The 24,171-nt window shown below is 34.6% G+C and overlaps 1 protein-coding gene across 4 annotated transcripts in view; it reads left to right on the forward strand.

The window, feature by feature from the left end:
• Positions 1–22,968, forward strand: part of LOC138310501 (innexin unc-9-like) — a 128,901-nt gene extending 105,933 nt beyond the window's left edge. For all 4 annotated transcript variants that reach the window (XM_069251749.1, XM_069251751.1, XM_069251752.1 and 1 more), the window contains exon 2: positions 17,635–22,968. In XM_069251749.1, coding sequence (XP_069107850.1) covers positions 17,635–18,838 — 1,204 coding nt within the window. In that variant the 3' untranslated portion in view covers positions 18,839–22,968. The remainder of the gene's footprint in view (positions 1–17,634) is intronic.
• Positions 22,969–24,171: the final 1,203 nt, after the last annotated feature.

Here is a 24,171-nt window from a genome sequence, read left to right on the forward strand (position 1 = left end):
TACCATTATTGAACATAATATCTTACCTTAAAATCGATAGTCATTTACCTATTGTTGAAAAGACTTTCATCGCGGCGTTCCAACAACTCTAAAAAAGTCACGTTCGCATTCCAGCACAATCAGATATTGTCGATGGATCTTAACAACAAATTTACCTTGACGACAAGGCGATATAGGCCTCAACCTTGACTTGTCAGTCCTCGGCGTATCGATATCAAATACCATTACTTTCAATCCGAACCTTCCTTATATTATATACCGTAATTCATATTCCCTCCGCGGCTATTAGATTTCGCGACTTAACTTTCAAGACAAGCTTGTGAAGAGTACCATTCGCGATCACCTGGGTTTTCATACTACGGGCACTCCGGTTTCCTCCTATTCGAAGGCCCCTCGTGTGCTTTAATCCGGGAAATCGTAAGTTGTTTTTATCAGTTGTATAACTTGTTTCGTAATCGATGTAAAATAAGCTATACAGTTTATATATATCATTCGCGGATTTATAAAACAAAAAAAACGGATGGAAATTCCATTCAAAATACGTGATGTAGACGTATATTCGCGTGGATAATCTTTACTTGGATCGCGGAATTGGCGAGAATAAATAGTACGCGAAAAATAGTTCGCTTACAGTAGTGACTTATATTAGCAGGATCATAAATTTCGCTTTATTTTCCTCGAAATTAAATATCCGCAAATTAAATTGAAGAATGACAAGAATCTATATGGTTTAAAATATTTTTGATGGTGAGAAAACGCGAATTGTTTTCTCAGAAAATAAATATCATAACGAAAGTCGTGAAATTGTTTTCTATTTGTAAAACAATCAATCAGCATGATTAAGATAAATGAGCCGAGAAAGGCAACTCGGACATTAATAATCTGAGTCAGAAAAAATCGTAATCTTTATTGAATTGCCATTTCAAAAGGCGTTGTCACTGGAGAGTTACTCATTTTACGTGGGATAACTATCAGGGATGTCCGCCTCTGCACCTTTTCTGCGTTTCATTTACAGTTAAAGATCGATAGTGTACCGAGTTACCTTAGATCTCGTATCCCCACGATGGGATTGTCTGTATATGTGTATGTATTGTAGTATAACATACAAAAGTCGTGGGCATTTTTTTCATAGGTTTGGGACATATTTTGAGGTTAGAAATATTTAAGATTTGAAATATTCTGGGTGCTTTTGCAATGGTTTGGGACTTATTTTATGGTTGGAAAGGTTATAGATTTTGAATACCATTCTGTGATTTTGGACTTATTTTATGGTTAGAAAGGTTATAGATTTTGAATACCTTTCGGTGTTTTTGGACTTATTTTATTGTTTAAAAGGTTATGGATTTGAATACCGTCGGTGTTTTTTCCTCTGATTTTGGACTTATTTTATGGTTAGAAATATTTATGATTCGGAATACTATGGGTGTTTTTTCCCGTGATATGGGACTTACATGTATTTTGTGATCATGGGAACTATTTAGGATTTTGAATAGTCGTTTGTGTTTTTTTCCGTGTTTTGAGACTTTGACATTTTTGTAGTTAATAATATTTAGGCTTTAGTTTTAATGGTTTATTTTGAATTCAATTGCAACTACGAAAAAAACCATATTATATTTTGAAGTGTTTTATGATATTTTAGTGAAATATCAATTATTTTATCAATGTTACTGGAAAAGAGGACAAATTGTAGTCCTGTATCTAAACTGTATTTATTTTCAACGATTTGCGATGTAAAATATCGTTAACCCTTGATAGGGTAAATCTCAAACATTACAGATTGCGTAATATCGGTTAGTTTTAATCGAATGATTTTCGAGTGTGGTTACATGTAATCACATAACTGGCCCGTCCAGCCACGTCACACGATGCGGGTTCGAATATCCCATTTGAGGCAGTTGCTCGGTACTGAGCGCTGGTCAGTGGTTTTTCTCCGGGTACTCCGACTTTCATCCACCACCCAACCAGATTTCTACTGTTTTATAAAGAGACGAAATGAAAAGTTTTACTTATGTTGCTATCAATAAAATTTTTGTGATAAATATTATCTTACACTCGTGACGATGTGATATGAAATTCATCAAACTCGTTAAACAATTTTGATAAGCCACGAGCCTTTAGGCGAGTAGCATAATCAATAATTTAACGAATTTGATAAATTCCATATCACATAGTCACTCATGAAAGGTCCTATATATCGTGCGTTTTGCGGGCGTTTACAATACATGAAAATAAAACGTTTCAACTGTAAGTCAACAATTTCTTGTAACTATAAATCAATCGCGGGATTAAATCACTGTGAAAAAATCGCTAGTCATGAAAACGCAAACGTAAGTCATTGCGAAGGTAAGTTGGGTTTCAACGTAAAGTGCTTGAAGTTGAAGCGTGGAAGCGTCTTGATGTTGGTGTATGGCAACCTTCCATATAATTCTTTGTTAGTCAATCCAAAAAGCTGCATAAAAGCCGTATCGTACAGTAACTATGTAAATAGTCGGTCTGCCAAGCATGTCGTTCAGGCTAAGACTCTGTCATTATGGCGTTTTTGGCAAACTCTCAAACAGCTTAAGCCCGATACCCCTTGACACTCGGGGCTGCACCAACATCCGGGTTCTTGAAAAGTCTAATCACGTGACAGATGCTGTCAAACGGGATGTGATGTCATGGCAATGCGGAACATATTTATTGTACTCATCTCTACTCTTTGGTATCTAGACTTCGGTTTTTGAATATCGACGTCCTGAAAAATATGTTTTATTTGTATGCACATATATTTGTATATTTATTCATATTTTTCACTTGAAATGACTAATTAAACATCAATAATTCTGACATAAGCGACGGCATAGTAAATTAAGTTGTAATGTCTTGAATGAAGTTCTACACCTAAATTGGCAATGAAGTCTTACATTAAATTGGCAGAAACAAAACAAATCTAAGCATTATCAAAATCTGATTTTAACAAAATAAATCATTTAAATCTTATAACGTGTTACTACCAGTATAAAACTATTAGATATGATTTATGGTTCGGCATATAAATCGTTGTTTTATATATACAAACGTATGTTTTTACTGAGTAACAAGCGCCAGAATTCCTGCTGGAATATATCTGTAGACACCACGGCAACGCAAATCATACCGATTCACTTCTATATACAGCAAACTTAAAATTGATTTTAATGTATTTACATCAAATTCAATTCTTCTGTCTACTTCTGAGAGGAAAGAGACACAATTGTGTTTTTTGAAAACTAAACAAAACTTTGGTTTAGCTCGTGTTTTCATATTTGTAATGTTTTCGCGTACAAATGTGTGTAAAAAGAACAATATCAAAGATGATTCAGATTGTTTGCGAAATGAAGTTGCGCAATTTGAATATTCTGATGTTGCACAATCTGTGAATATTCTGATAACAAGTCTGGTGATAAGTTTTAGTTTTAGTTTACGTGTTGATAACATAAATATTCGTTTATAAGAACTAAAGTCTTTAATGGTAAATTATTCAGATTGTTTGCGAAATATAGTTGCGCAATTTGGATATTCTAATATTGCGCGATTTGCGAAGATTATGATAACAATTTTGGTGACTGGTTTGAGTTTGAGTTTAGGTTTTAATAGCATAGACATTCTTTTATAAGAACTAAAGTTTTTAATGATAAATGAACGACAGCGTTCATTGAAGAAGTCATATTTAGATGACTTCATGCATATGCTTCCAGTATTATTTAAAACTTTCAACTCAGAGGCATGTCGAAGGCGTTTGAGACTCATTCGAAATATACACTCACTGATTTGCTGTTGTTATCTATAAATATTTCAAAATATTTCTAAATATAGTTAATATAAAGCTCTGATGTGACATAAATCACGTATCAAAGACAGACAAGTCACAGCAATGTGATGATAAGTATATATTCACTCATCCGGAACTCTGAAGCCAACATATATATTTTACAATTACTCAGTATTCGTGACTGATCAAATTAGATACGGTTGAATGATTACACGCTAAAGTTAGCTAAATTAATGCCATACAATGATTGTCGTGGGATTCCAGCACTATTAATATGCTTTTCTGACCTATTACAATCACGTTTCATCCCTCTTTAGGGACATAAGGCATTGAGGTAGAAACTGAATGTAGCAGTAATAGAAAAGGCAGAAAATATACATAAAGAGTCCCTGGTTAATATATCTTTGCATATTGTAACTTGATTTACGTTCAATTTTTCATAAAGAGCATCGATAACGTACTCGGTTTACACAGATAATGCGACCAAATGTAATAAAGAAATCTTGTCGAAGGAGAAGTGTTATTAAGATATTAATTAGAGGTTTAATATTATTAGGTAAAACGGATGGCATTCAACCACCATCCATTCACCTCTACGTACTGAATACATGCTTATATTTGCAAGAGGGTGTGGGTGTTGCATTTCACCAAATTCGCAAAATGTATCGCTTCGTAATGGTTTTGAATATCACACCCCTTTCTTCTCATGAATGGCGCTTTCAAAGTCTACAGCTAAAGTTTAATGTACTTATTAGGGTACATTGTATGTAGTAAAACAGTGAATAGTCTGGCTTTTTTTTTTTAATTTTTTTTTTAATTTTTAGCAGCTGTTTGTACGGCATAACAATACGCAGAACTTTTTTCTATGCATAAATATACAGACATATAATTTATTGAAATTATTTTGCAAGTGAAATGTAGGCCATCAACTGAGAATTATTCATGCGTCTTGAAATAAGCAGATGTCTTCGAAAAGTGTCTTTTCATCTTAATATATTTACGTTTATTGATTTTGTTTTCCCTAAGTCCTGTGTGCTGCATTTTTCGATCTTATCGAATTATGTCCGATGAACAGATTGGAAGTATATTTTACGACAGACTTACTGTAATCATTGATCTAACATTGATGAAAGAACAAATATAAGATCTAATTTTAGACCACTTTAGCCCCACTGTTTGCAATAAGTTATTGTCAGGAAATTCGCTTGGGATTACTCATACAAAAATCGAAGTGTAATCCCTGTATATTTCTGCTTCGGAACCTTTATGGACAAAGTTTGACGAGCATTGGAAAAGACATCTGATGACGGTAATATATTCCTCATATAACGGTAATCTTTCCTGACTTCGGAGAAGTACTTGAATAGGTCAAAGTTCAACCTTCGCTGGTGAGATATTTGCAGTACAATGTTCCTACGCCGGCACATCAATAGTGTAAATAGAAGTGAGCGTAAAACATCCGGGACTTTATTGATGTTTGTTGTATGATTTTATCCTCACTCTCAGGACAGGATACTGTAATGAACTTTTTTTTGCGGCTATTAAATTTCGCGATTTTCATCTCAAAACAATTTTGCGAAGTTTGCAACTCGCAGATTCATAAATTAAATAAAATTTCCTATCAAAAAATATAATTTACATGGTAATTCGCGGAGACAAATATTAGCGAAATTGACTTAGATCGCGAAATTCGCAAAAGCAAATCCTACGCGAAAGAAAGTTGCTTTACAGTACTGCAAATAAGCGCAATTTTGTTGCCAACTAACATTGCGATTTAGATTGACATGTATATAAATGTCTGCTGTTGTTGTGCCTGAAATATCTTTTCGGCCATTACATTTCGTGATTTTTAATTCCCCATGAATTTTATCACAAAACTTATTACAATAACTTAGTTTACATGATATCAGCGATAGATTTACGTCCTTTTTCAAAATGTCCTGAAAAAAGCTTTTAATTGGCAATTTTGCAAATTATTATTTTTTTATAATTCATACCTAAGATATTATGATATATGCTTGTTGACGAAATGATAAGGATAGTATTATAGTAAAAAATATAATGTAAACATTAATAAAATGGTTATATATACTTGAAATAAATATACACCGGAGTGATTATCTTTCTTTTCTTTATAGGAAGTGATTGTGACGTCATAGGTTTGCGAGTGTAACGTCATAATTTATTCAGCGACGTAATTTTCAACATAATCCAACGATGTAGCAATCAAACATTACTTTAAAGAGCGGATAACTCCGTAATTATCAAAACCGGACGACGCCTGTTGATTGTGACAGGGTTGTGTCTAGTGGTTTAGTAAATCCTCTATGTTGACAGAACATCTATTCCCATCAGTTTGTGTTTGTTTGGTGTGGCATAGATGAACTGGTTCAATTACCACGAGCATGGTCTGATCAATCCATACACTGATGTATCCGAATACATAGTATTGCTCCGTATGTGGCTTTGCCTGACACTAAGCCTCGTTATCATTCTGGGTAAATATTTATACACACATATATATATATTCGTCAAATACGCATTAATCAATATAAAACAAAATATTTGCAATATAGGTCAAACACAGGATAAATCTGTTGTAGGGAAATGTTCCGCTGATTGTGATTTGTTATACAGCTTTTGATTACGTCACCGCTTTTGGTGTAACAATAATCCGGTGTCTAGGTCTTTTCTTCCGAAATTTAGAACACAAGTCGGATAACTATGTGATGTAAATTGTGGTGTTCTGGTGTTATAAGTTCCTGGAATTTTAGAATTTTCTATCAACAAAATTTGATGTCTATTTATGTAAATAAGATGTAATACCATAGTTCAAGGCCAAAGAGTTTTGGACACAAAAAATAAGTTGTGGGGTTCGAAGCCCAAATGGTGATCAGATGTGTAGACATTTCCGTTGTATAAATAGTTGCCATGAAAGCAATAATATAACAAATGCAAGATTTTTAGCTCACCTGGCCCGAAGGGCCGGAGAGCTTATGTCATGGCGCGGCGTCCGTCGTCCGTCGTCCGTCCGTCCGTCCGTCCGTCCGTCCGTCCGTCCGTCCGTCCGTCCGTCAACATTTCCTTTAAATCGCTACTAGTCATAGAGTTCTGCATGGATTGTAACCAAATTTGGCCACAAGCATCCTTGGGGGAGGGGGAACAGAACTTGTATAAATTTTGGCTCTGACCCTACGGGGGCAGGAGGGGCGGGCCCAATAGAGGAAATAGAGGTAAATCCTATAAATCGCTACTTGTCCTAGAGTTCTGCATGGATTGTAACCAAATTTGGCCACAAACATCCTTTGGGGAGGGAGAACAGAACTTGTTTTGTCTAGTGGTTTAGTAAATCCTCTGTGTTGACAGAACATCTATTCCCATCAGTTTGTGTTTGTTTGGTGTGGCATAGATGAACTGGTTCAATTACCACGAGCATGGTCTGATCAATCCATACACTGATGTATACGAATACATAGTATTGCTCCGTATGTGGCTTTGCCTGACACTAAGCCTCGTTATCATTCTGGGTAAATATTTATACACACATATATATATATATTCGTCAAATACGCATTAATTAATATAAAACAAAATATTTGCAATATAGGTCAAACACAGGATAAATCTGTTGTAGGGAAATGTTCCGCTGATTGTGATTTGTTATACAGCTTTTGATTACGTCACCGCTTTTGGTGTAACAATAAAACAATAATCCGGTGTCTAGGTCTTTTCTTCCGAAATTTAGATCACAAGTCGGATAACTATGTGATGTAAATTGTGGTTTTCTGGTGTTTTAAATTCCTGGAATTTTTTAATTTTCTATCAACAAAATTTGATGTCTATTTATGTAAATAAGATGTAATACCATAGTTCAAGGCCAAAGAGTTTTGGACACAAAAAATAAGTTGTGGGGTTCGAAGCCCAAATGGTGATCAGATGTGTAGACATTTCCGTTGTATAAATAGTTGCCATGAAAGCAATAATATAACAAATGCAAGATTTTTAAAAATCTGTCTGACACGTGATGCTCACCACCAATATTGCAACCCACGAACACCTCCAAAACTCTCCAAATCACCATATTTTTTTAGAATTATGACGAAAATGTCAATTTCGATTTCATCAAAATCTTATTTCAAGAATAAAATGAAATAAAATTGCACAAGAGAGCAATGCCTACATGTATTGAAACAATAAGAGTAATAAAGTGAACCGATAAGCATAAAATCATAATGAATCACAAATTCAGAACAGGTATATATATATATATTACTGAATATTACTGATACTTATTTATTTTGACGATATTTATAGGATTATCATTAATGTTGAATCACTTGGATACTACATTTATTGTGGTTTTTGCAATTAGCCTGTGATATTGGCTCAACGTTGGTGGTCTTAAATTGATAATGTTTAAGATATAAGTGTTGTGTTACCTTTTGAGGACATTAGTGTCATTTATGTTTTCTTCACAATTCTTCTATTAATAATAAACTAATCCTAGATTTACATATTTCCACTTTGAAACAAACCAGGAAATTACCTTTTTCAATGCCTTATAGTAAAGTGCTGTCTTGCCATACAGACACCATTACTTATTAAAACCATTAATATAAATCGATTGAAAGACGTGTTTCACAACAAACGGCTGATACTGTGCAGTGAGGCGGAATGACTTAATAGAATAAACGTTGGCTAGTAAAATTACACTAGTCTTCGGCAACGGCCAGAATAAACATGGCTACCGAATTACATAGCGGGTAACTAGAAAGTGACATTAATTATGCAAGGTGTATGGCACGGTTCTGTTCCAAAACACTTCTAGCTAACGGGTCTTCACATGAAAAGGTAAGTTCCAATACATAATCAGATATATATTCAGTTCCCACATCAACGATCCTGTCGAACCCAATACTGGATATCCCTTTATCTACAATACATCTTTGAGCCAACACTGCGGCTCGCCTGCTCACATACTATACTGAACTGCGGAACAGTTCGCAGAAGGTGTGACATTGTGCAACAGGTGGAAAGTTTTGTAATGCTGTCTTTTCAGAGACGACCCTTTCGTGTAAGCGTTGTTTCACTATATAGACATATTGTTTAAAGTGATAGTATCAGATATCGCTACCTGTCCAAAGAATCTTATATACACATCATTGGAGAGATCATCAGGATAGATGCAAGTCAGTTTATGGAATACCTCATGTTTTACCACGAATCACGATCTCAGCATAAATTAATTGATTGGGAAATCGATTCAGCAAGAGAGCTGTTTGGTATGTGACCTTTACGGTGCAAGAGTAAACCTCGTGCAGTGTAGAACTAAATCTCGTGATGATACGATTGTGAATGAAATCTGATGCAAGTTCACTGTCACCCAATGGGGTTGATAGTGTCTCTTATACATGGAGTCTTCAGTACTGTTTATTTCGATGTCGACGTTATTGTAAGTATATTTACACTCTTACATTGCTAATCAGACGTAATTCGAGATAAAAAGATCAATACCCGATAATGGTGGCGTCGACCAAGTCTACTTCTGACGAATAGGTAGATTCAAAACGATGAGTAACGCGTGAGGTTTGTTTTTTTAATTCAGCAGGGTAATAGCGATGAAATTCAAATAGAATTATATAAAATTGCACCAAAATTATGTCATATTCGGTATGTAAAGTGAGCACTAGCATATTTAGGTTGATTTCCAGCAACTTGTTAGAAAATATGATTACCATGAAACGATATTCTTGGAATGTTTATGTTTTACTGTTGTGGAAGGAACCAATTATGGAATTAAGAAGATGTTATAGGAAGTGAATGTTTGTGACATCAAAGCGAAATGTGTAGATTGACCTTGAATTTGGCATATTTTGCCTGACGATGAAAGGTTTAAATGAAAGTAGGTACAGTACTACATCAAATGTGTCTTTGCAAATATCTTTTTTGTCGATGTTCACGCCTTGGAGTGCATAATTACATATTTATGAAGTTGTTTCGTTACAAATAACCTTATTCGTCAATAAGACGTGTTTCCATTTTACCAATAGACATTTATAACTGATGCTCTTTCATCAATTATTCTTTTGTCTATGATAATTGTCTGCCCCTGCCTTTCTCACATGTAAACTCGACTGTGTTTATTGCTTTAGAATTGTCATGGGAAATCATCCCGATTTTAGTTATAGGTAATAACAGAATATTCGGCGTCTAGTTTTTCGAGGTCGAGGTTATTTTTCAAGATTACGTTTTGGCATTCATTGCTCTTGGTTACACGAATAACGATCTGCTTCCCACCCGTGTGATACTAAAGGTTTATTCATAAACGAGGATGAGCGAATAGAAAAGGCTATCATCTCTCTTTTGTCTTTTTGCTCCATTAAAAAGCACCTAATATCGATTGTGCGTCTCCGCAGAGACATTTTTAGGTTATTTTGAAACGAGCGTGATACACTGCTGTAGATGGTGTAATATAAACGATATTTCACAGATGATTACATGGTACTCTAATTACAGCAGTTGGTATGCTATTTAAAGTTTTCTTAGTACAATTAGGGGAAGTGCATGTCTTGTGTACAATGGAGACAAGTGTTATATGTCACTTCGCAATGCGCAAAATTCAGATATTGTATATGTGTTTTGTATACTATTCACAATCGTTTGCCTCGACAAGTCTATATCATAGTAATGAGACTCTTTATCGGGACCATGGACCGACTCCAAACTCCACGACCATATCCCACACATCAAACAAACCATACCGGACTATACCGGCCAGAGTTCTAATGCCAACTCAACTCAGAAATGCAAAATAATGGGAGGGAAGGCAACCATCTTAGATAATCTTCAAACTTGTATTCGTTAATGATTTCTTTCTCTGCGAAGGAGCCATTAGGCCAGTAAAATGAGGCCTTTGTTCCATCTTCATTGCTGGTAAATTTCGAAATGAATTACTGTTGGAAAATCGCCATGAATACTGTCTATGGATAAATGAGAGCTGTGCCCCTGACTAAAAGTGTTAGGTAACTTGGCCCACAAGTAAGATCGATTCTTGTAGATTGATCGTCGTATGGATGTATCGTTTCAATTGATCCTCTGAGACGCTTCATATGTGAATGTTCATTATAGTTTACTGCATCTGGTCTTTACAAAAGATTACATTGTAGACAATGTGGGTAGACTAGCTTACCCATTGCGTAAGCTAAACGACCCATTCTACGGTTGTATCGCATCAAAGAACTCTATCGTAGAACGAGACTGTTGCCAGAAGACGATTCCTTTAATCTAGAATCACTCCTGGGAATAAATGCATTATACTTGGTAAAAACAAAACATTTGCTGATTTCCATGCTAATTTGCAAAAAAGTCAGTTATACAATGTAAATTGCCTTTAACAGGACATGAAAAATCGATAATGTATATGAACAAGTAGAAGCTAGTGTTTTATATATAGATCATTCTTTGCACACCATTAAACTTCATATCCTATTTAGACGTAATACCAAACAGGTCATCCTTTTTACATGTTTTACTGTGAATCCTATGGGCATCTTTTCGTTGCTTTAAAGCTTCGATTAGTGGTCATGATCAAAATGTGCTTTATATCTTTGACACATTAGACCCTTACAAGCATGTCAGAATCATTTTACCAAATTACACTTCAATTTAAAAAAAAGATCGGACATGTTGATTGGATGTTGCTTTATGACCTTTCAACTTGTCATATCGTTAGAGATTATGAGGCAGTAGCTTCTAATGATTTCGATCGTGAGGTTGGAGACTGAAAAATGGGTCAAATAACCTTACTAGACTAAAATGTTTTATACTGTATAGTTTTAAAATTTTGCGGGAAAAATGGAATTTATTTCGTTGGGGCTAATGTTCGCGAATGTTATTGATTAATTTTCACAAATTTGGATAAATCCGCGAATTTAGCGAAATTAATACCCAAACCCCACCCCTCCCCGCGAATGATAGCATCTATACAGTAGTATACTTCAAATGTTCATGAGATAATCAGGAGCTTTGTTTATATTTTAGTTCCATGTAACAAATTTTGGAAGAGTAAATGATACTTACATCCCATTATGATAATTCATCATGATGTGGGCGGAATTTGCTGTTCTGGAAATATATATCTCTATGGAGTGTTTTTATGTAAATGTTTATGTAGTGGTGGCTGAGTTGTTTAGATATCCCGAAATATTACTATACGCTCTTCCCCTCTGCCAGGTGCTGACCACTGGTCAGTGTGCTTTCTATTTGGCATGTCCTTAAATGACCCTAGCTGTTCACAGGATGTTAAACGAAAAATTCAAACCAAATAGTTTTGTATAGTCTACTGACATGTTTATAATTTTCCTTTTTCGTTTTTATCTTTGTCTGTGTATCGTTAAATAATTGCAATTAGGGTTTTTCTTATTGTGCTGCGTTTTTATCTTTTTAAATATTTTTTTCTGAATACTGAGTCATTTAAGTCGCCATCTTAAACGTTATCGAAAATAGTATCAGCATCATTGCATTCACCAATGGCTATAATATATGTATATATAGATAAAACCATGGTATGTTGACAGATGCTCTACCCTTGGTCTTCGTGCTCTCTGTCAAGTGGTCTTCAGAGGAAGACAAATCGCCTTACATCTCACATCTGACGCTCACGTCCTTATTGCATAAGTCATATTTACATGTCAATACAAACGGAACTTTATTCTGCCTCACCATTGATATACGCCATTGATTCTTCTGATGAATTAGGCCATGCGAAAGGAATGTGAAACTGATATGTCGGGTTCGAGATACCGAATCGACGTGGGTAAAGTATGATTGATGGTCGATTAGTCGCACTTTGCGGTGATTATGACGTCATATTTTAGGGTGTTTTGTTCGTCACAATCACCGGAAGTTGAAATTTATTGACGGTTAATCTTATTTTACTCACGTCGGTTTGGTATCTCGAAATTCCTGTATTTAATATGATGATTTATGAAATTTGTTATCAGTTCTTATTGTTTCTCTGTCAAACATAGTGAAATCCAAAAGCACATGTATTGTTACATTTAAATGCATAATTGACAATTACTTATATGGAAACATACTATATTTTACGTGTAAACTTTCGTTTTGTTTTAATAGTGAAATATTTTAAGTTTTTACGCCAAGGCTAATGACATTTAATATTGTTTGATTAACATTGACCAGACATCTTATAAAAGGAAACATGTATTTATGTATACATAGCATTTGCCTTATAACTCGTTTAGTGCTTAAATATGTATGAAATAATATAATTTCGTCATAATCAAAATATAATATTGATAAACATTGTATTACTATTTAAATAACATTATTTCCATATGCGGTACTTACATTTCTTTGAGTCCATTTTGTTGGACGCATTCCTTGACAACATTAACTGAATTGGTGTGATTGGCTAAATTTAAAAAAAAAGAAAGAAAAAAAGATTTAGCCATATATCCACATGTATGCGTGATCAATAATTTATTATCACATTGTGTATTAAAGAATATAATTAATAAAGTCAGGTTATGATTGGCTACCGATATCTACATCCGCTACGTTCCCTAAGTATGAGCGTTCCTCCTTACATCATTGAACTTCTCCAAAGTTTGATGATTTAGGTAGCATATTAACGATGATACTAGCGCATGAAAACGTCCAAGAAGTTATTACAAAGCCATGTTCTCTTATTTGTGCCATGGACACTTTACTTATTACCATGACGTCAACCTAGACAGAGGAAGCAACATAACTGGAATATGCGCGTATTTGAACCTTTCATACGAGAAAATAATCGATATCCTAATTCTATGGAAGAGTAGTAAGTAATCGTGCCCCCGATGAAAACTACAACTATTACTTCATATTAAAAATATAAACACCACCCTAGCATTCAACGTAATGCTTCTCAACAAGATTTCTCCATAAAGGGGTTATAGGCAAAGAATTGCCTTTATATGTTTGGTTAACAATTCTTCACAAACTATTGTGCTACACACACAAATGAAGTTTTTATGATTAAATGAAGTGAAACACAGAAAAGCAGTGCAATGCATCGCTTTGCAAGTTCCATGTTGACTGGGAGAAAGTGGGCAACACACGAAGAAAATAACAGGCACCAACCATTACTACACCTCGGGCTAGTACTACGACAAATGACAAAAGCGCCGAGAATATTTCTGTACCACACATGAAAACTACATTGATCACTCTGGCGGTAGTTTCGAAGTACAGACACACCATACTCCACATGGATACGGGTTTATTGTACGGCGATACAACCGTGTTACAGTTTTGATAGCATTCAAGATAAACCCGTCTCTGGTTATCGATCGACAGCTTGAGAATGCCACATGCAAAGCTCCAAGTCTAACCTAGAAAGCCGATAGGCACGGCAATATGTTTTCCAAGACTGTGGTGTCTACCACACCTAACACACACATGATCATCAAAATTCAATATAAAATTGTATAGACCAGTTACTCCACGAGTAAGCGACGATATGACAATGAGGCTAAGCTCCCAAGTTTTGAACTAGACTAAGGCATCGCCTACTTATGTTTGTATTCAGGCAGGCTGTCTCCAGGCTGTGTGAATTGCTTGAAATACGGCTATAAAATTTCGTCTTAAAATATCACGCTTGGTTATTCTGAGTATTGATTGCATATTGTTGTTTGGTAGTTTTTTGTGTGCTTGTTCTATATCTCTCGTGGTATATTTCAGTGAGGCCACACTATAAATAGGGCAAAAGTTCCTCTATTGTCACAACATGAACATACCGCAGTCTCCCAATCGCACACGCACTTCACCAACGCAACACACTACCTACACACGGGGCATCCCTCAAATGACTCTGGCTGTTAATAGGACGTTTTATCAACCATCAATCAATCCAACAATGACCTTCCGTTTATAAAGCCTTAGAAGACTTTGTTACCAAAGATAGCGACAAATAGAAATCATATACTTTTTTTTTATTTAGGTATTTTGTTTTATCAAAATATCTATAAATACATATTTTTTGTTTTTCTTATGGAAATACTTTATAGTTCTTACCAATATCTAATTACATTCTTGATTAAAAATGGGATATAGCATTGGTTTATTGAAATTGATATTGATTGCATGAAACAAAATCAGTTCACTTACATTTATATTGTAATTTCGATCGAGGAATGAAGAATGGGATATCCAAGCAGCTTGATATAAACATGTATTATATCTTATTATTATTACGGTATTTTTATATTTTTTTCATGTTTTTTTAAGTCACGGGACTATTTCATCCATATTCAGGAAAACAAAGGATTTTCGTTAACCGATTTCATAAAAAAATGAATAAACATATATTCTACAACTTTTCTTTATAAGAAATATTTCTGCTACGTCACAATCGCAGAATGCATGTTCAACGTGTTGAATGTCTTGCTCGATATCAGAAATGTGAAATATTGTCAATGTTCTTACCCTTCCTCCCCCCCCCCTCACCCCACCCCACCTTTCAGCCTAGCCTGAACATCATGCTTATGTACTCTATCCTTGTACTTTGTCTTGCGGGACTCACAGGGTGTAATCTTGAATGCATTGTTCCCTGTAATGGTGCATGTTTTATGGTGTTGAATGGTCCAGAAAATGTGATTGATGCGTGATAAAAAGGCCCTAGGAGTGGCGACTGATAAGGTACAATTAAACTGCCATTTCTGTCAAACCCTAGAGGTGGTTAATAAAATAGAGCTAACTCATTCACCCTTAAAAGCACATTTAAACTTTTCTATATCAAAGACTAGATCAGTTCATTATGAAATTTCAGGGGTGAATGAGTAAAAGGACGGTGGATGCTATTAAAAAGATAGCACAGTTTTGGCCCACCGACTGTGTGTAGGTGTGTGTTAAATTGATTACTAAAAAATGAGTAAAATTATAGTGTTTTTCAATACTTCATAAAATATTATTTTTAGGATTGAACCTTTGTGTTGTACACTGTCTGAACGGTATCCTAATGCGCAAATACCTTAAAATTTCCTTAATATGAAGCAAAACGAATCATATTTGGTTCGTAAACAGGGATATATTTCAGAACTCTTAGTACTTTACAACCGCATTCGTAAACCCTTCAATCGACCAAAAACCAATTTACCTCCCATATACTGTATAATCATAGCCTAAACTTGCATATGAATATTCCATTCAACTTTTTAAAACATTCTTCTGACAGCCTTTCTGACAGACCATTCCATGATTTGCTCATTGATCATTTACATTTTCTGTTATGTCATTCCTAAACCCTCCAACATCCTCTTAAGCTCTTCATTTGTTTATTCTATGATTATTATCATAATTATTCACAATTAGCTGACTTTTCATCTCTTATCAATCACATACGTATATCTTATAACGTCATTCTTAACGATCAGGCCTAGATTGCTCTAAACAAACTGAAGTAAAAAACTGACGTAAGTCTCAAGTTTTCATATAAATTACATAAGGAAACAAACGTAAGTTTTGAATTACGTCTGCACCTTTGTTTCGAGAAATTGGAGCCAATACTCTGCGTACATATATATGCATATTCATGAAGAATGAACAATCATTTTTTGACTATAATTAGTTGTATAGTTATGATTGTTGATTCTGTTACAGTTCCTAGTCGAGGATAAAAATAACGAATTACTCATATGATTTATAACCTAGCTTCAGGACCTGACACATTTACCCCGTTCGGGCCTCTATGCGACTTGTTCATATTAGGAGCGGGGCGATTTTCATCCTTCGGAGTGAATTATTCATAGAATAGCACCCGGTATTTCCCGGTTGTAAAATTACAATATCGATCTCGGATGATTTCCATGCGTATTGAGATTGTTCACTATCGCACGTACATCTATCCCCAGAGACCTTTTAAAGGATATTTAATGACACTTACCACATCCGTAGTTCAAATCATTACGTCACATATAAATGGCCAACCGTATATGCATACGTCACTTTATAAATGACCAATCGGATATGCAGGTAGCTATATAAACCCTTAACATCCGCATTAGCTGTTATATGAACTTTGACCTATACACGATGTAGTAAATTGAGGTTTAGGCAAAATCATTGTTCCTTAAAAAAGATGGAAGAATTGTTACAAAATATTGTTATTATTTTTTTACACAATAACACTCATTTAAACTTTAATTACGTTTAAATAAAAAAAAAACCAATTATAATATCAAAAGTCTTATTAATTCATTACATTAAGAAAAACCAAATGTGCTTCATTTTATCGAAAGGCATTGTAGATGGTACATTTTAGTTAGCATTATTCATCTTTGCGATATTTACGGTTGCTGTAAAGCGTAACTAAAGTAACTGTTATTTCTTTGCCTTGCAATATATACGAAGGGTTTCTATATCTTTAACAAACTGACCAAATTTTGATATGTTAAACGATTGCAGTATGTTAAATACATAGCTGAATCAAAGCACTGCGTATTAACTTACCAACGTATCTTCCATACTTATTTACGGGACACATTATTTTCATGAAAAAAAGTTCAGTTCTACATGGATCTGGCTAGTTATGTTCCGGCTGATATGTTAAACATTTGCCGTATGTTAATTCCGCTATCTGCATCAAATCACTGAATATCAATTAACTATTTTCCTTATTTGATTGTCTTCTTTTATCACTGCACGTGAATTATCTCCCTTGGTTTTCTCAAATGAATTACCTCAGGACACTGATTATCTCCCTTTTTCGTTGGAAATGTATGCCATCATCCTTTAATTACTCCAACATTTAAGTGTATACTGACTGCTTTCTTTTGTCTTTTCAGGCTTGACAGTGTTCTGGGGAGCTTCGCCACCTATGCACGGTTGAAGGGTCGATATGATGATGATTGGATCGATCGCCTGAATCATTTGTACACTACCATCATATTTATCATCTTCACCATCGTCGTCAGCACCAAGCAGTATGTTGGCGAGCCGATCCATTGTTGGTGTCCTGCCGAATTCGAGGATTCCATGGTTGACTATACAAACAACGTCTGCTGGATCTCAAATACGTACTACGTACATATCGATGACGATATACCCAAGGAACGGACGGTGCGCACCGAGCGGGAAATTACGTATTATCAGTGGGTTCCCATGATTCTATTGTTCCAGGCATTCCTATTCAAGGTGCCATGCATACTTTGGCGTATATTAACAGCATCGGCTGGCGTCAATCTTGATAAGATTGTGACACTCGCCGCAGAAACACAGTACATATCTCCAGACGATAGGGAAAGAACTATTAAACATATCGTACGATACATGGACAGATGGCTTGAAAATGCACGCGAATACAGATCAGGGTGTTTCATACGCTTGCGTCAAACCATATCAAAGTACTGTTGTATTGTCTGCGGAAAACGCTACGGGAACTACTTGGTTACAATATATATGTTTATAAAACTACTGTACATGTCTAATGCTATTGGACAGTTGTTTATATTAAACGAGTTCCTGGGCACTAACTACAATGCTTACGGGCTTGAAGTTCTTGACCATTTGGCCAATGGAATAGACTGGAAGGAATCACCAAGGTTTCCGAGAGTTACATTGTGTGATTTTAGAATTCGAAAACTGGCTACAGTTCAAGATTATACTGTACAGTGTGTTTTACCAATCAACTTATTTAACGAAAAAATCTTTATTTTCATCTGGTTCTGGCTGGTTTTCGTATCAGTTCTAAGTTCGGCCAATTTTCTTGTGTGGTGTTATACAATGATATTTAGACAACATCGTATTCGATATCTCAAGAAATTCCTACGCATCAATGATTGCTACAAATCAGAACTTGACAAAAAGATGGCGGTAAAATTTGCAGAACAATACCTTCGTCAGGATGGTATTTTCGTGCTAAGACTGGTGGGTAAAAATGCTAATGACGTGCTAGTATCAGAAATCATTTTGCAACTTTGGAATCATTACAGAAATAAACCTTTAATCAAACATGCGAACCAAATTAGTGATGACAATAGTAACGTTTGACTAGAAGCTCAAAAGCTTCTGAAACTAGTGAAAATCCAGTACTATTCGCTCTCCGAAACACAAGACGAAAGACAGGCACTGGCCCAGACGTTGATGTCCCATTCGTTCACGAATGGAACAGTTACGAGTTCATGCTTGGAAACAGAGGTTTAAACGATGATGGCAATCAGAAAAATCACCACAACAAACTCTTTATGTACAACATTTCTGATAAAAGCGTGGGAATGGAATGCCTAATTGAACTTGATATGTAGACGATTTACCAACACACGGGCTTAACAAGTCACCGTCCAACTTAACTTGTTGCTCTACGTGCATGTTTGCACTTGACTACGCATGTGTATTAAGGGTTGCCTGGAGGCGGATATTTCCCTGGAAGGGTTCGATATTCTTCACGGGTCCTTACCAGGTCCAAAGTACCAAGTAGAATGCCTAAAAGAAAAACCTACCAAAGATATGGAACCTGTGACTTGGCCTCGGCACATGTTTTGTGAAGCATGATGCTCTGCAATTGCAATGAATCGCATCATTCTCACACCCACCTTAAGCAAGTATTGCTTAGGATTTATACGTTTTTTTGTTTGTTCAGCAAACTTAACCTATTTGCTATGTATTATATTTCTAGACAATTTTGCAAAAAAAAGAAAGCCGTATGATAACTATATGTGTTCTACCACTTAACTACATGTATTTGCCAACATACTTGGTGTGGATGAAACAAAATGGTTACCACTTAATTTGCGATATATTTATGAATAGTCATTACTTTTATTAGAATATTGCATTGACGATAAAAACGCAGTGTGTATTAAATACCAATTAGGTTTAGACGTAGTAAGTGCATATGGTAAAAGGTGGAACCTTGACTGTGGTTCCTTTTCTTGTTTACTTGTTTACAAAAAAATGTTTTGAAGATATGATTCTAATTTCGCTAATTCTGTTAAAATGAAGAGATAGAAAATGTCATTTTTATACTCGTAGTCTGTTACATTGTGTTTTAACTGTGAATTGTTAATTATTCGGATAGTCTATTATTTTAAGCAAAATATTAGAATAGTGTTAAAAGACATTTCGGGTTGATGCGTTGAAGCAAACTGTGATGAATACGCCCATCTTGTTACCATGACAATACCACCGAATCTGTGACGTAATGGGCGTCATTTATAGTATTTAAAACACAACTTATTTGTTATATTATTTTATGTACGAAAGTAATTTATCTCGATGTGTTTCTATATATGGATGAAACCTAAATGTGTCGTTCTGAATCTGAATCTTGATGTATAAATGAGGAAACTGGAAGGGGTAAAAGGTGGGGGTCAATGATATTGATTATTACATCGATAACACAATTCAAATAAATCTCGAAATAATATTGTAAAACTTCTTCTTTTTAAAAAGTAGTAAAAATAGTAAAAATTGGATTTATAATTATTCAAGGACTGACTTTAACAGATGTTTTCGGTTTTGAAGACACACAAAAACCCCAGTGAATTCGAAATAAACAAAAGCACATTATCAATTTAATTTTCAATTTCAATGTATCAATAAGCCATTTTAAAAGTTTTAAAAGTGTGACGTGGTATGAATTCGGTGTGTCATTGTCTTTGCGTTGATTGGTTGTGAATATTATGACGTCACACTATCGGTAAGATTGTTTATGAATATGACGCTAGCAGCTAAATTAATACTTTGATGATATATTCAAATATTCCCGATTGTTAAAGTCATTCAAATACCCAAAGAAACCATGCTTAAAACTTTTTTTAAATTCTAGTTATATCTTTTGAAATCGTGTTTGGTTATTGTCTTTTGAAAAGAAAATCATACAAAATCATAAATATCATAAGTCATGTGATATTCTCTTCTAAATTAGATGACTGTTATTTGCCTGAAATAAAATTCAATTCAATGTCTCAAGCAATCACAAGTGTGGTGTGAACAACGTGTCTTTATTATCATTCTCTATGCTCATTGGTTTTTTTGATGATAAGTGTGCTGTTGTGATTGGTTATTAGTAATTTTGGCGTGATCGTGTGGGAGGGGCTTAAATGATAAAACCCTCGCATAAGTGTCTCTCCCCTACACTTTTAAAAGCACGATGAATTCATTTTTTTTTACTTTTAATACAAACAGACACAAAATTGTAGTTGTTAGAAAACGCCAAAATTTCCAGGTTTATTTTTAAGCCTGATCATTTTGTTAATGGTAAGTGTTAATGGATGTGTGTGTAAAAAATATACATATATGAGTAAATGAACGAATGCATGATCGCTAAGTAAGACGTTGGAAGTTTGAATGTTAACATATTCCATATTATTGAATTAGTGATGCTGTTTTTGTAAATATTGTTTCATTTTCAATTTCACTGTCAGAAATATCTTCAAGTAGTATACGTGTATGTACATATATCATAGATATATATACATTTACGTACAAGTGTATATTTATGCATCCCTTTTTCAATCTTTCAATTTTTCTTCTAGCATAGAGTGTAGATTGTCAAGGAGAGAACATTAAGATTATCGTATATTTCATACCAATACAAACATGGTCGAACACATTTGCATATTTAATATCATTGGAATTTGATTTCGATATAATTTCCCATGTACAGGATGTAACTGTGCATTCAAACTTACACAGAATATTAACAATTACGAAAATCGTTTAGATATCCGAGTCTAAAATCGAAACTCTGATTAATTTACCTGTATATATTTGTATGCAAATTGAGATGACATGACAACTTAAAATTTTATTTTCGATTTTTATGCAACAGCAGGATAAGTGACGTTAGTGTGTTCTAGTTTCACTGCGCATGCTCATCGTACAACAAGTCTAATCACTCAGCACATGGGGCAAAGCCAAGTATTAATTATGAAATGTTTTCTTCCTGTTGATACATGTATAGTTTAATATAAATGAAATTAATATTTGATGCCAAAATTCATATCTTATCCATTCAAATACCAATCTCTCATTTAAGTTTTTTTTGTGTTTAAACACGTGAAGATTTGTTGTCAATATTATCATATATTTGTCAAATGAACACGTAACAGTACCAAGTCATTCGTAATAATATTGATTTGATTTTGTGAAGATACAGCCAAACAGTATACAACTTTTATTTGTTCAACTAAAAACATATTGCCTCATCCAGGTTCAAAACTCAAATAGCCTTCAGCAATTTCACATCAACAATTTCGAAAAATTATAGCCATACGGAATCCTGTTACTTCTACTTTGTGATCAATATTTGTATCGTCATACAGTAAATACAGTTTGACCGGAATTGTTCTGATAATACCACACATTACACTTTATGTGGAAAAAAGATGTATAATCCTGTGACCTACAGATATGGCCTAAATAGTATCATCACCTATTCCCGTGTCAGTCCTATGCATACAGTAAAGCCGATCCAAGGTATATTTGCTGATGGCTTTGGTTGTGTGTCGGCTAAGCCTAGTATTCTGAATTTATCTTCTTTGTAGCGATATGTTCAGAGCTAGAATTATGTTTTTTTTTTTCATTTTTGTTGTTGCTTTTGGTCTCATGAAACCAATTCAAGGATTATTGTGGAAATATGTTAGTGATATATTGTACTTTTTCATCTTTTATGTTGTTTCTAAACTCACAAGACGATTTTTTAAGTTCTGAAATTTTAGGGGGGAAACTGATTAAAAAAGAAAAGCAAGAAAGAAATATATCAAATATCTTGCTTTTCGAAATTACATTTGACAAGATTCTTAGATTGTTAGAAGTAGTTGACATTTTATCAGATTTTTGTTGTTTTTAAAATTTCCTTTCGGCTTAGCTACATGTTGAATCTAAATGGGGATATTATTAATGGGCGCATTCTTTTCTTCATTTACCACAGTTAAACATTAGAAATGTGACGTCACAATCTTCTAGAGAACGATGACGTGGTATAAAGTGTGTTTTATGGCATCAGTGCTATTTATAGAAGTTTTGTTTACATTCCACTAGCTGTAAATTATATATATATGTGTGTATATATATATATATAGAAAATACACGGAAAACGTTGTTTCTATTCTTAAGTAAGAAAGGAAAACATGATTTTTCAGAAGACAAAACTTTAATAAACCTATGCACTGATGAAAGACTGTGTTTGCTTGTTTTTCAATTCCTCCGTAGGTATGTGACATGTCAACACCTCGTTAACTTGGGTCGACTTAAATTATGAGGTCAACCTTATACTTGACATGTTGCTCGGTATACACGGGTGTGCCCTTTGAGAATCGTAAGATGTCTTATTTACAGCTGTGAATACAAGGTATGCTTGTGGAGGACATCCAGAGTTCCCCGGAGAAAATCCGCCGACTTAAATGGCAACAAATTCTCAACAACAAAGAACGACTGTGAAATGATATAGTGGGATAAGGGAGGTAATACAGTGATACGTTTGTAGGAGTAGTTTCCCTTTAATTCAAGAAGTCTGGCCAGTGTGACAAGATAAAATGAATTTTGAAAGTTAGCGTGCTAAGATTAGGTTGGTGGAAAACGTTACGATATATAGATCCTGCTATCATGACGTCATTGGAAATGTGATTGCATAAATATAGGACGGATAGTTTGTTACAATACAACGGGTTGAATAGAATGCTTAAATTGACGCGATATATGAAGGGAAATTTTGACTCATATAACGGTTGTAACATTTATGTTTTGAAAAAAAGCGGTTTCAAGTGATAGAAAGTCACCATAGGTATCATATTCTTCTGTCAAAATATGTCAATATATTATTATGGTGAGTTACTCGATTTGTCTTTCATATCGTGTTGTTCGCCGGACAGATGAGTGTCCAACTAACCGCAATTTGTAAATTTCACGATGTTTCAACGGGTATAACAACACTTACATATGGCTTATGATGAACTAAATGTAGGCCATGGGCTAGGAGGGTCCCACATGCACCCCCCCCCCCCCCCCCCACCACATCCGAACCACTTTTTTCTTAACCCTTATTACGACCAACTGATCACAAATCTAAATGTTAACATTGCCTAAGTTGGGATGAACTTCCGGTTATGACGTCATCAAGATGGCCGCCATCTCGAATTTCAAAAAATGAAAAATAGTCATAACATTGACTAGCCCATGGCCAACAGTTATTTTAAAACCGAAGTAGACAAATGAGGTATCAAAATGACCACAATAGAACAACACATCCATATCAGAACCAAAAAATTTAATTTACGTAGGGATTTCTACGCAGAAAATGAAAAAATAGGATTTTTTAAGTTCAAAAATGGTGATTTTTCAGCAAACTTTTCATATTTGGCTTGACGCAGCAAAAATGTTTC

The sequence above is a fragment of the Argopecten irradians genome, chromosome 16 (assembly GCF_041381155.1).
Source record: "Argopecten irradians isolate NY chromosome 16, Ai_NY, whole genome shotgun sequence".
Taxonomy (NCBI): Eukaryota; Metazoa; Mollusca; class Bivalvia; order Pectinida; family Pectinidae; genus Argopecten; species Argopecten irradians.